Raw genomic sequence first — 15,679 nt, forward strand, 5'->3', positions numbered from 1 at the left:
TGACAGAGTTTTACATGTGCAAATACCACTAAAACTTCCTTCAGGAAATGTAAAATCTAATGTATTTGCTAAAATATTGCAATATGACATTTCTGTGTTAGATTGTCAGTCGCTAATGCTTGTTTTCACAAGGCGGTAAGTATTAGCTGTTTTATAGGCCGTGTAACTCTAAGTCACTGTAATTGAAGCCACGGTTGAATGTTTCTCTATGGAGTCGTAAAAGACTGTGCACGGCACGCGCTACTCGACACGGCTGCCATTACTGTACAGAATCACAAACCCAAATGATCTTCGAAAGAAAAGTAAATGTAATTTAAATAATTCATACAGTACATGTAGAACTTTTGCTACAACTTTAACAACGCCAAACTGTAGGAGGAACAACATTCACAACATGTCAAGAGCGCAGTGGGAGAGCGCTGACTTTCTTTAAATCATCCGGGGATTAAACGGAGCCAAATGCTAAATTTAAGTAAATTAAAGAATCATCTCCATTTCAGATTACTGTCAAAGCCCATCTGCTCACTCATAAACAAACACTATGAGCGTGCTTATAGCTGCACTAGTACGTGTCTAACTGCTGTTGGCTTAGGAACGCAAGATGAGGGTTGGTGTGTAATCTCGATGTGCAACACGACTCGTGAACGATGCATTCTGGGTAGTGGAAGTACAGGCGTGCTAATTGGCTTGATGCCGCATTGGATTTGTTGGTTCAGATTTGGAACGTTACACGGAATTGAGGTGGACGGATTCGGAAAGCTGCAGACGTGCGTGTTTTATATCAGAGCGGCATGTGGGATAGTATGACAAAATGTGTGTTCAGTGTCAAAATAAACCACATGTGGGGGGTTTATTTATTTGAAGATTGTACCAGGTTGAATTTGCATGTTTAAAATGATGAATTCTGTGGAGCATTTGTGTGACTTTCAGGTAAAATATGTAGTTAAAAACCACATTAAAGACGTCCAATTTCATTAAAAACTGTTTTAAGTACACAAGTACTTATATACATGTATTCTATGTAATATATGTAATGTAGGATTGACATTATATGTGACCCTGGACAACAAAACCAGTCATTTTTACATTTCTATGCATATCTGAAAGCTGAATAAATAAGCTTTCCATTGATGTATGGTTTGTTAGGATAGGACAATATTTGGCTGAGATACAACTATTGGAAAATCTGGAATATGCAGAAAAACAAAAACAAAATGTAGATAAAATTGCCTTTAAAATTGTCCAAATGAAGTTCTTAGCAATGCATATTACTAATCAAAAATGAACTTTTGATATCCTTACGGTAATTTACAAAATATCTTCATGGAACATGATCTTTAATTAACATCCTACAATGTATTTACTGACAACCATACAATGTATTTTTGGCTATTGCTACAAATATACCTGCACTACTTAAGACTGGTTTTGTGGTCCAGCGTCACATATAATACATACATAAAATATATTACAATTTACATATTTAATATATTATATACTTACATATTTTAGTAATAAAATACAATTTATATACTATATATATATATATAGAGAGAGAGAGAGAGTAAAAATATTAATAATAATATAATAAATTTGCAATATAATTATAAAATGTAATACTACACATATTATAATATAAGAAAAAATATAAATGCATTATTTTATGTAATGTATGTAATGCAGGGTTGACATATAATATAAACATACAGTTTATATATTTTACAGATTATATGTATATATTTTAAAAAAATCTAATTTATACTATATATGAACATTTATATTATATAAAACATTTGTAAAATATAATATATAAAACATACATAAAATATGTATCAAATTTTATAGATTTATTCATTATATATTTATATATTTTAGAAATTAAATCAAATGTATATATTATATATGAATATTTTATAACAAAAATATACATATAACAGATGTAATGTAGGGCTAATATATATTGTAAAAAATATTATAATTCTATAATAATATAATGAAATTTAAATTTAATAAAATATCACTCAAAAATTTGAAATGTATTATTTGATAATATTATTGAAATATAATAATTAAAATTAATAATAAATATAATAAAAAAATTATATATACATAAATATATAACTTAATGTAGGGCTGATATATAATGTAAAAAACTTATAAATATAATAATAATAGTAATATAACGTTTAATATAATAAATTATATCAAATGTATTATTTTATGTAATATATGTAATATAGAGTTGACATATATATATAACATACATAAATTACATATACCACATTTTACATATTTTATACATTAATTATTTATATATTTTAGAAATTAAATTAAATTTATATTTTATATATTAATATTTTATTAAAAAAATGTAACAGATGTAGGGCTGTAAATAAATTGTAAAAAAAATAAAACTGTCATAATAATAATAATAATAATAATAGCAATAATAATATATTTAATATAATCAAATTGAAAAATATAATAATAAAATGTAATAATAAATATAAATAAAAAATATAAAATTTATTATTCTATTTAATATATGTAATGTAGGGTTGACATACATATCACATTTTATATATTTTATGCATGATGTATTTATATATTTTAGAAATAAATGTATATATTATATGAATATTTTATACATTAAATATTTATATATTTTAGAAATTAAATCAAATTTACATATTATATAAATGTATATAAAAATGTAACAGGTGTAATGTAGGGCTGATATATATTGTAAAAAAAACAGTAATAATATATATTTAAAATAAATCCAATTTCTTAATTTAATTATTAATCCAATTTAGAATTAAAATAATTTATTAATAATAACAATTTAAATATTTAGATAAAAAAATATTTAGAAAATTCTTGTGAAATGTTAGTACTGTCAATGTAAGTTAACATTTTTAGAACATTTTACATCTGCTGGGTGAAAACTGTATATCTGTTTAGATTGTTAAATGTAAGATATACAGTCAGGTCCATATTTATATTTGGACACTGACACACTTTTCATAATTTCGGCTCTGTATGCCACTAGAATAGTTTTAAAATGATACAGTCAAGATGAAATTGAAGTGCAGACTTTAAGCTTTAATTCAAGGGGTTGAACAAAAATATAACATAAAATGCTAAGGAATAACAACCATTTTTATACACAGACCCCCCATTTTCAGTGGCTTAAAAGTAATTGGACAAATAAATATAATCATAAATAAAATTTTCATTTTTAATATTTTGTTGAGAATCCTTTGCAGGCAATGACTGTCTCATGGACATCACCATAGACTGGGTTTCCTCCTTTGTGGTGCTTTGCCAGGCCTTTACTGCAGCTGACTTCAGTTGTTGGTTTGTGGGTCTTTCTGCCTTTAGTTTTGTCTTCAGCAAGTGAAATGCATGCTCAATCAATTTGAAATCAGAAGATTGACTTGGCCATTGCAGAATATTCCACTTTTTTACCTTTAAAAACTCCAGGGTTACTTTTGCTGTATGTTTTAGGTCATCGTCCATTTGTATTATGAAGAGCCGCCCAAACAACTTTGCTCCATTTAACTGAATCTGGGCAGACAGTATATCCCTATACGCATCAGAATTCTTCCGGCTGCTTCTGTCTTCTGTCACATCATCACTAAACACCGGTAACCCAGTGCCACTGGAAGCCATGCTCATGCCATTACACTGCTCCACCATGTTTCACAGATGATGTTGTTGTAGGCTTTGGATCATGAGCTGTTCCAAGCCTTCCCCATACTTTTTTCTTCCCGTCATTCTGGTACACGTTGATTTTAATTTCAGCAGTCCAAAAAATGCTTTTCCAGAAGTGGTCTGGCTTTTTTAAATGTTTTTTGACAAATCTAATCTGGCCTTGTTTGCACCTTGTGGTAAACCCTCTCTATTTTGCTCTGGTGAAGTCTTCTCTTGATTGCAGACTTTGACAGTGACACGTCTACCTCCTGGAGATATTCTTCACTTGGCTGGATGTTGTAAAATGTTTTATTACCATGAGAAGGATCATCCAATCATCCACCATACTGTCATCTTTTGTGAACTTCCAGGCCTTTTAATGTTGCTGAGCTCACCAGTGTGTTCTTTTTCTTCTCAGAATTCACCAAACTGTTGATTTGGCCACTCCTAATGTTCCTGCTACCTCTCTGATGCATTTCTTTTGTTTTTGAAGCCTAACAATTGTCTGTTTTACTTGCATGCAGAGCTCCTTTGACTGCATGATGGGTTCAGAGCAACAGCTTCCAAATGCAAATGGCACACTTAGAATCAACTCCAAACATTTTACCTGGTTAATTGATGTAGAAAAAAATGAAGGAATAGCCCACAACTGTCCATGAAACAGCTTTTGAGTCAACTGTCCAGTTACTTATGGTCCCTTGAAAAAGGGGGAAGGTACATATTAAAGAGCTGTAATTTCCTCAACCTTTCTACTAATTTGATGAGACTGCCCTAAAAATTAAAGCTCAGAATGTGCACTTTAAGCCCATATTCATTGTATAACTGTAACTTGAATATGTTTTGGTCAACAGCTAAAATAATAAAAATTGTGTCAGTGTCCAAATATATATGGACCTTACTGTATATTGAGACTGAATGCATAATACACACAGCCAGCCAAACCCTCCATTATTCCACACTTATTCCTAACAGAAACTTGAATAATACAGAAAGCTTTAATCATTGTTTCACTGACGCCTTGCTTATGCAGTAAAACGCCTCTAATTGTGAAAACACTGAAAGACAAGTGAATCGAAAGATATCACGGCAGGCAGCCAAAACACGGAGCTCCAAAAAATCTGACGCTCTATTGTTGTCACGTTGAAAGCAGCCCACAAATCCATCTGTAACCGCGGCCCATACGAACAGCACATCTGTCTTCAAAACCGCACGATAAACACAACATTTTCACCCCTAAAAGGCACAAAATGAAAATCACCAGTTTGTTCTGCTGCAAACCATGAATCACGCTCTCACATGTTTATAATTTGCCTTTTTCCTTTTTTATAAGATGATGAAAAGCACCCGTGAAGACTTTACAATTAGATTAAATTGCAGCATAACACAATGGCTAATTAAGCCATTTTTCAAATTCAATAAGGAAGCAGATTGGTGAGCAGAGATGTGATACGAATTGCCTGGCAAAAACACTCAATGAATACGTCCAAGCTGTTCGGCTCACTGCTATTTGGCCACCACTTTGAATTTCTGGAAATTTCATCAGCGTTAAAGAGAGGGGAACAGTAGAAGCCTTTCACATGACTCGTGATTTCAACGCATCTCTCATCTTGCCACTTTGACCGACGCTTGAAAAGGGTTACAGTCACGGAAGGACGATGTTACAATGTACCAAGAAGTGTAGACCGCAAATGGTGAAAATAGAATGAAAAACAAACCAATGCGGTAACAAAGTTTAGCTAAAAACAAAACAATGTCCTCGACTGCATCCATTCTTGTGCTTGACGGCCATTGTACACAATCCAAATGATTACCAAAGGATAAGATCAAGTCACAATCTAAAAAAACGAAACAAAATGTACCTAAAATTCTTTAAAAATTGCATTTTTAATGCACAGGAAATATGCTTTATTTTCTTTTTGCAAAACATATTCTATTTTATTTGATTACCTTAACTGACACTGATTGTTATGTTAATTATTTAGACATTTATTTGCATCTTTAATGCACAAGAAAATATGCTTCATTTTCTTTTTGCGCAACATATTTTAATTTATTTTATTTTATTACATTTACTGATAATCTGTCATTTTTTGTTAATTATTTACACACTGTGGCAGTACTTATGCATTTTATTTGCATTTTTAATGCACCAGCAAATGTTTTTTTTTTTTTTTTTTTTTTTGCTAAACATATTTTATTTTATTACATTTACAGACATTCTGTAATTTTTTGTTAATTATTTAGACATTGTGGCAGTGTTTAAACATTTTATTTCCATCTTTAATGCACCAGTAAATATGCTTCATTTTCTTTTTGCTAAACATGTTTTAATTTTTTATTTTATTTTATTACATTTACTGATAATCTGTCTTTTTTTTGTTCATTATTTACACATTGTGGTAGTATTTATAAATTGTATCTGCATCTTTAATGCAGCAGCAAATGTGTTTCATTTTCTTTTTGCTAAACATTTTAATTTTTTTACATTAATTTTATTTTATGTAATTTTTATTTTATTACATTTACTGATAATCTGTAATTTTTTGTTAATTATTTACACACTGTGGCAGTACTTATGCATTTTATTTGCATCTTTAATGCACCAGCAAATATGCTTAATTTTCTTTTTGCTAAACATATTTTATTTTTTTTATTTTATTTTATTACATTTACTGATAATCTGTAATTTTTATTAATTATTTACACATTGTGGTAGTACTTATAAATCTGATTTGCATCTTTAATGCACAAGCAAATGTATTTCATTTTCTTTTTGCTAAACATATTTTATTTTATTTTATTTTATTAAATTCCTCTTTTATGTTAATTATTTACACATTGTGGCAATACTTATGTATTTTATTTGCATCTTTAATGCACCAGCAAATATGCTTAATTTTCTTTTTGCAAAACATATTTTATTTTATTACATTTACAGACATTCTGTAATTTTTTATGTTAATTATTTACAAATTGTGGCAGTATATATACATTTTATTTGCATCTTTAATGCACCAGCAAATATGCTTCATTTTCTTTTTGCATAACATTTTCTTTTATTTTTTAATTTTATCTTATTTTATTGCATTTACTGTCAATCTGTAATTTTTTGTTAATAATGTTAAAAATAAATTTTATTTGTATTATTGTTTATTTGTTAATGTACCAGCAAATATGCTTCATTTCCTTTTTGCAAAAAATATTTTATTTTTATTTTTCACAAATACTGCCTGTCTTCATCTTTATTTTTTTTAAGTTAATTCTTTACACATTGTGGCAGTATTTATACATTTAATTTGCATCTAGTCCAAATGATTACCAATGGATAAGATCATGTCACAACCTAAAAAAAAACACAAAATGTTCACATTTTCCAAAGCTAACAAAGATAAAATCACGGTTTCCATGCAAAATGCAAGGATGTGCTAGTAGTCAAAGTTGAAAAACAGGGGTGAAGACACAGCAGCTCTATTTTATAGTTTCGAGACGCATATGCTGTCATTCAATCATCTTTCATCTCAGAAGAAAAGAGGGAAAGAGATTATGCATGAAGCCCAAATATAAAACCCTCAAACACAAGCCTGTCGATCTCGATTATAGACGTGGATATCACTGTATGTCTGTCATCTTATCTGTCTTTACCTATATTTATAAAATCACACAAAGACAGCATATAGTTAGTTTACTTTTTTTGTTCTCAATTACCATGGTGCTGTAATTACATGAAGGCCTCCTTGCGCAGCTGCGTCAGGAGGCCCTTATGCAGTACCGTCAGCCCATAATACATGACTATTTTCTAACTTCTTTTGGGGCATTAAGATGAAACAAAAACACCCTGGATAGTCCTTTTTCCATGATATGGCTCCTTCACGAGCTTCAAAACAGCTTCATGAGGATTTTTTTTTTCCGCACAAATCACTGCATTTGAATTTCTGCTCGAGTGAAACTGTGATGTGTGTGAATTTCTAGGTTTTAGACTCCTACCTCAACAGTCCAAATCCTTTCTTCTTGGTCTTTTTCTCTGGGTCTTCGGGCTCATCCTTCTTCTTGGTCTTTTTCTCTTTCTTCTTTTTGGTTTTCTTTTTCTTTACCTTCTTGTCATCATCCAGTTCCTGTCGGGAGGAGCTGCTGGCAGGCGTGTCTCTCCCGGAGTCTTCCTCAGAGTCATCTGTGGGTGAAGAACAAAGACACAGGCATGAGCAAACACCTAATGAGATCTAATCGTAAGGAATCAAACAACAACCCACAAAACAGACTCTTGTTTGTCAGTTAATGATGCAGAATTTCTTTGTTTATGGTATTTTACCTGTAAATCAAATCCAGATGGAAATTTTAGAAAAAGCAAAGTCATATGCATTAAAAAGACACACACTTGAATAATAAATATAATTAAATATAATTTTAAAAAAAAAATTGTATGATTAATTGTACTAATAATCTGTTATTTTATGTTAATTATATACACATTGTGAGTTTACACATTTTATTTGCATCTTCATTCATCCTCCTTTTGCACTGGGTGTGTTGCTACTCAGTTGATATCCACAGACCTCAAATCATCCAGCATCTCTGCTAAGGGTGCAGAAAGCTTGACATTAATTCATGACACCTCCAATCGAAGGCATCTCTGGCTGGAGTTGAAGTTCTGTGTCTATTTCTCATTTAGAAGGGGTCTGTAGTGTCAATGAAAAAGAGCAGGGGTGAAACGTGCCCTTGAATGTGCTGACTTGCTGCTGGAGGTTCACACAAAAATCTGAGATACGTGCATTTGCTGATTCACTCCACGCTGGCTCACGAAGCCCAATGAGTCACCCAGAGTCAAATTCATCTCTAAAATGAGCTACTAAAAGTAAAGGAGCTTCACTGGCACCCAACCGTTCTGAGATACGGCTCTGAACTTTAAAAGAGATTTAAAGTCAACATGAAACAGAATTTGCAAGCCATTTTATCTTCCATAATGTGACATTTCTAAACTCAACAGGTCAATGCTGTGCAATAATAAATTGTTCAATTTCTTTAACTTTAATAATGCAACAGCATATACATAGTCAAGCCTGAAATTATTCATACCCCTGGCAAATTCTGACTTATAGTTACTTTCATTCAACCAGCAAGTTTTGTTTTGATTAGAAATGACACAGACGTCTCCCAGAAGATAATAAGACAATGCACAAGAGGCATCCTTGTGGAAAAAATTATTACTCATCTTTTATTTACATTTGAACAAAAAGTGGCATGTCCAAAATTATTCATACCCTTCTCAATAATCAATAGAAAAGACTCTATTGGCTATTACAACAATCAAACGCTTCCTATAATTGCGGACCAACTTTTTGCATGTCTCCACTGGTATTTTTGCCCATTCAGCTTTAGCGATGAGCTCCAACTCTTTCAGGTTGGAGGGTCTCCTTGCCATCACCCTGATCTTTAACTCCCTCCACAGATTCTCAATTGGATTTAAGTAAGGACTATGGCTGGGCCACTTCAAAACATTAATGTTTCTGTCTGCTAACCATTTCTTCACCACTTTTCTGTGTGTTTTGGGTCGTTGTTGTGCTGAAATGTCCACTGGTGCCCAAGGCCAAGTTTCTCTGCAGACTGCCTGATGTTGTTGAGAATTTTGATGTATTGCTCCTTTTTCATGGTGCCGTTTACTGTGATTAGGTTCCCTGGTCCACCGGCTGAAAAACACCCCCAAAACATTAGGTTGCCACCACCATGTTTGACAGTGGGGATGGTGTTCTTAGGCTTGAAGGCTTCTCCTGTTTTACGCCAAATGAAGGCTACATCACTGTGGCCAAACAATTCAATTTTGTTTCATCTGACCATAAAACAGAAGACCAGAAGTCCAGGTGAACATTTGCAAAGGCCAAGCGGGCTTTTGTGTGCCTTATCTGTCTAAGTGGTGTCCTCCTTGGTCTGCATCTGTGGAACCCAGGAGTGTGCAGTGTCTGTTGGACTGTCTGCCTTGAGATGTTGCCACCAGCAGAGCCCAGATTCATCAGGATGGCCTTGGTGGTGATCCTTGGATTCTTTTTTTACCTCTCTCACTATCCTCCTGGCCAGCACAGGTGTCACGTCCTCTTTGGCCTCCACATCCTCTGCGATTTTTCACAGTGCGGAACATCTTGTATTTTTTAATAATACTTTGCACTGTAGCCACTGGAACTTCAAAACATTTAGATATGGTCTTATAGCCCTTTTCTGACTTGTGATCAGCCACAATGCACAGCCGCAGGTCCTCAGTGAGCTCCTTTGTCTTTGCATGACTGTCCACAAACCAACAGCAGAGAGCTTCTGTTTTTCACCTGCTGAGTTGATTAAAACAGCTGTTCCCAATGAATCAGGGTAATTAGGATGCTTTAGAACAGCTTGGACTATTTGGAATGGTACAGAACTTTGGATTTTCCCATAGACTGTGACAGTTTGCAAAGGGTATGAATAATTTTAGACATGCCACTTTTTGTTCAAATGTAAATAAAAGCTGAGAAATATCGTTTTCCACAATGAAGCCTGTGTCATTTCCGGTCAAAAAAAAACTTGTTGGTTGAATAAAAGTAACTTTAAGTCAGAATTTGCCAGGGGTATGAAAAATTTCAGGCTTGACTGTATAATGAGAAAAAATGCATGTTAAGATTTATAAGCTTTGATGAGAGTAATGAATGTGAAAGGCCAAGATGCACTTTTGGCGACGCGAGCAGCAGTGGTATGCAGTTGTAATTATTAGCACATGTTTGGCAAAACTCATGACAATCTTGCTACTGTGCTCAGCAACATACATTTACTGCTATGTGGCACACACACTTCTCATTAATGTGTTTTACTGTAGCTGCTGTGAGCAATAACTGCAGAAAACCACTGAGGCCTTCTGTTTAAATTACAATAAAAGGTAAGGGTTTAGAATAGGGAACACATATTCACTATTAACTATTAAGGGATCTCCCTGAACAAACTCCTAATTCGCTGATTATTAATAATTAGTACGGTATTAAGGGATCTAAAATACAGTCATGCAGAAAAAGATGTATAATATGTGCTTTATATGTCTTAATAAACTGCCAATATGCTAGTAATAAGCATGGTAATAAGCAACTAGTTAATAGAATTTAGAAATAAAGAAATAAAGTGTTACCTAATAAAATTATAGAATAATATTAATAATATATGTTATAGAGTCCTTTTATAGAGTCCACCGACTGATACATCGGTGAACTATAAATGTATTAAAATGTATTATTAATAAATGAATACATTTATTCTTCTTTTACATGCCCTAAAATAAATATTAATAAAATATTATTACATGAAAAAAAATGTTTTTTTTAAATAATTGGATTAAATTGGACTATTTTTTAAATATTTAAATAAATAATTAAACACATATTAATATATTAGTATGTTTTAGTTCAATGTCATTATTAACATGCAATATTAATATTAAAATCACAATTAAAATTAATAAATAATAACAAGACTTATTAAAACTATTATTAATAAATTAATACATTTATTTTTATTTAAATGCGCTGAAATAAATATTACTTAAATATTAATATATTTTAATACAACAATATGTTATTATACATAAATACATAAATTAATGTTTCTTTCTTTAAATAATTGAAATAAAATACATATTAATATGCATTTATTTTAGGTCAATGGTATTATTAACATGCAATATTAATGTTAAAATCACATCACTAATATTTAAAGAATTTGTACACTAATAAATACTTCATATTTCATGTTTGTTGTCATGATCAGATGATAAACAGATGATAAACAAAATAAACTCTAATTAAATTAATACATAACTGAAACTTATAAATGTATTAAAACTGTATTATTAATAAATTAATCAAGTTTTTCTTTATTGAAATGCCCTAAATTAAATATTAATAAAATAGTAATAATAATAAAGTTTTATATATATATATACATGGAATACATTGAATTAGGTGATTGAATTATTACATATTTAAATACATATTTAATAAATCTTATTTAAATATTTTAAATATTATTATTAAAATGACATCATTAATATTTAAAAAAATGTGCACTAATAAAAAAAATATTTCTTATTTTATGTTGGCTGTCAAGATCTGTTGATATAATAAAATAATAAAAATTCATAAATTAATAATTAACAAACTTATAAATTCATTAAAACTGTATTTTTAATAAATAAATACATTCATTTTAAAAATATTACTTAATAAAAAAATATTAATACATTTTAATAAATTAAAACATTATTTAATTTAATCTAATATATATATATATATATATATATATATATATATATATATATATATATATATATATAAAAAATGTAATATAAAAATGTAAATAAAAATACAATAAAAGCTAATTCAAACAAATAATAAATAATATAATGGCATATAAATATTAATAAAATTACACACTGCATCTGCCTAATCTCAATTATTCCAAATATTTACAAAAAAAAAAAATCCAATACATTTTTGACTATTTAATTAATGTTGTATTTACATATTTGTGAATGAATGACTTTGTTTTCATTATATAATACTTTGGATGATTTACATTTTTCTCTGAACTCACCATCCTCTGGTTCGGAAGGCCCATCGTAGGACTTGTCGATGGCGTAGCGGAAGCTGAGGTTGCATCCTCGGCCCCTCACCATGTGCGTGCGTGGACGATGGAAGGGCACCTCGTCTTTACTGACTTCCTCCATCGCTGTCTGGAGACTCTCCAGAGAACTGGACTTCTGCAGACCCAACCTGGGTCCCAGCGCCGTCCCGTTAGAAGAGTGAGGTTCTGAGACGGGGAGATGGAGGGATGTCAGTGATGGGAGGATGAAGGATGAAATCAGGCCAAGATTAGAAACAAAGTGAACAGAGTCCTGCTGAAAAGACCGCCGGACCATCAAGAAGATTCCCAATGGACTAAGCTGATCTTTTCAACAGGGTGGTCGTGAGTTGTGAATTGAAAATGCAACAGTTGTGCGGTGAGCTGAGCTGAAAGTCTAATGGATTTGGACGCATTCAAAGAACAGACGGAGATGAAATATGTAGAGACGGCTGTAGGACGGAGGACTTGAGAAGGGTGGATGATGAAACCTCAAGGTGAGGGTGAAAGAGCTTCACGGAATAAATGAGGCGTTGCAAACACAGAGCAGACGGACAGGAATATTACACTGAAAAGTAGTAGAAGTAGTCCAGGGGAGAGGAGTATTACATGAGGAATAACACAAGGACTACTAACAAATCGGGTCATTTTAATAAAATAAAAAAAAAACCCTGACACAAAAAATAACTACAAAAAAAAAAAACAAAAAAAAATCTGTGACTCAGGCATACCAGAACTTAATCTGTATAGTTTAAATGTCAATTTAAAAATTTATTTAAGAAAAAAAAATCTGGTAATTAAAAAAAATAAAATAAATCTGGTAATTAAAAAACAAACAAACAAACAAAAAACTATGGCAAAATAAATAAATAATAAAATCAAATAAAGTAAACTAAACTAAAATAAAAAAAAAAGTCAATTGAAACATTTTAATCTGTCATTAAAAAAAAAAAAAAAATCTAAAAAATAAAATAAAATAATACTGCGATTCAGGTGTACCCAGCACTTAATCTGTAAGATTTAAATGTTCATTGAAAAATTTATTTAAAAAAATTAAATCTGGTTATTAAAAAAATAAATAAAACTGGCAAAATAAGATAAAATAAAAAAATACTGCAATTCAGGTGTACGCAGCACTTAATGTCAATAATTAAATGTTACTTATTTAAAAAAAATGTCAATTTTTTTTTTAAAAATTAAATCTGTTCATAAAAAATAAATAAAATAAAATAAAATAAAAAATTAAATTAAATTAAATGGTGTGATTCAGGCGTACCAGCACTTAATCTGTATGGTTGAAATGTCAACTGAAAAATTCATTTAAAATTAGTCACAAAGTATTGCATGTGAATGAAATGCCTATATAAAATGTTGGGATCTGCAAGATTTACTAATAAAAAAAAAAAAAAGGATTTTTAAAACGATTTAAAATAACTGTGTGAATACGTTTTACAATTTAAATTACATTTTTTAAATTGACAGAGCATCACGGAATAAATGAAGCGTTGCAAACACAGAGCAGACATGCAGGAATATTACACCAACAAGTACTAGCAGAAGTAGTCCAGGGGAGAGGAGCATTAAATGAAGTACTGACAGATGAAGAACAACTATGAGGCCGTGAGCAATGCAAACCACTGAGAACAATAACACCAGAAGCAGGAGGACAAGGTGAGGGACTACAACGAGCACAAACAAGACAACAAAATGAAGCAATAGCACAAGGGCTACAAACACTGAAAGGGCAAAAGAAAGGCAGGGAAAAGAAGAAAAAACAAGTGCTTGAGAGGTAAAAAGAGGCATGCAGGAAAGAGCATGTCATGCTTTAAACGGATACTTCAGCCAAAAAACAAAAACTCTGTCATCGTTTACTCGCTCTCATGTCCCTCCAAACACAAATTGCTTTTTTGTTATGTGGAACACCAATGGAGATGTTTTACAGTCTCCTCTTTTATGTTTCTCAGACAAAAGAAAGTCATTAGGGTTTGGAAAGACATGAGGGTGAGTAAACGATGACAGAGTTTAATGTTTGGCTCAAGTACGCCTTTAAGAAATAGTTTTGTTCACAACAAAGCAAAGAAAATGTACTGTATATAGAAAATAATAAATCAATAATCTGCTGAAGGACACATGTCATTTTACTATAGCTAAATACTGTTTCTAGAGACTGTGGTAAAATCACTGTAAAAACATCTAACTTTAACAAACCATTAGCAACAGCAAAATGATAAAAGACAGCAATGTTTTTATAAATAGTGAAAAAACAGGGGAAATGACACCAAACTGTGAGACAGAATTAAATATTTCACTTTGTTTATATTTTTTAAATAATAAATGGTAAAATGTAATATATATACTGTATAGCTATAATGTAACAAAAATTAAGGATGATGATGCCATACAGTTTACAAGTCAGTGTTAATGTGACTAAGCTAAAGAGAATGCTTAAATTAAAAAAACAATCTCTGGAAATTAAATAAAAAAAAATAATAATAATAATAATAAAATAAAATTAAATAAAATTAAATAAAATAAAATAAAACTGTGATTCTGGCGTATCAAAAAAAAAAAAAAAAAAAAAAAAAAAACACTATGGCGCATAATAAAAAAGAATAAATCTGTAAGATTTAAATGTAAATCTGGTTAAAAATCTGATTAAAAATAATTAAAAATCAATAAAATCTAATTAATAATACTGTGATTCAGACATGCACAACCCTTAATCTGTAATAAAATAAAATAATTGTGGTGTAAATTAATTCACTTAATCTGTAAAATTTAAATCTGGTTAAAAATCTGATTCAAAATTTAAATAGGGTAATTAAAATAAAATAAAATAAAATAATACTGTAATTCAGGCGTGCACAACCCTTAATCTGTAATAAAATAAAAAATAAAAAAATAAAATAAAATAATTCAGGTGTACACAGCACCTAATCTGTAAAATTTAAATGTAAATCTGGTTAAAAATCAGATTTTTTTTTTTTAAATAGGGTAATTAAAAATAAATAAAATAAAATAAATACTACTGTAATTCAGGTGTGCACAACCCTTAATCTGTAATAATAAAAAAAATTAAATAAATAAATAAACTAATTCAGGTGTACCCAGCACTTAATCTGACAAATTTAAATGTAAATCTGGCTAAAAATCTGATTAAAATTTTTAAATAGGGTAATTAAAAATAAGTCAAATAAAATAAATCATACTGCGATTCAGGCGTGCATAACCCCCTTAATCTGTAAGGTTTAAATGTCAACTGAAAAAAATAAATAAAATAAAATAAAATAAAATACATATTTCTGATCATTATCAACGTCAACAGTTGTGCAGCTTAATATTGTTGCGGAAACTATTTTTGTTG

At 30.5% G+C, this 15,679-nt stretch overlaps 1 protein-coding gene across 1 annotated transcript in view; it reads right to left on the minus strand.

Annotated features, from left to right (window-relative positions):
* pard3ba (par-3 family cell polarity regulator beta a) overlaps window positions 1-15,679 on the minus strand; it is a 250,801-nt gene that overhangs the window by 70,596 nt on the left and 164,526 nt on the right. Inside the window, exons 17-18 of the mRNA XM_073842392.1 lie at window positions 12,289-12,504; window positions 7,681-7,864 (exon numbers count right to left, since the gene is read on the minus strand). Of these exons, the coding sequence (XP_073698493.1) occupies window positions 7,681-7,864; window positions 12,289-12,504 (400 nt within the window). The remainder of the gene's footprint in view (window positions 1-7,680; window positions 7,865-12,288; window positions 12,505-15,679) is intronic.

Source organism: Garra rufa, chromosome 6, assembly GCF_049309525.1.
Source record: "Garra rufa chromosome 6, GarRuf1.0, whole genome shotgun sequence".
In the NCBI taxonomy this organism is placed as follows: domain Eukaryota; kingdom Metazoa; phylum Chordata; class Actinopteri; order Cypriniformes; family Cyprinidae; genus Garra; species Garra rufa.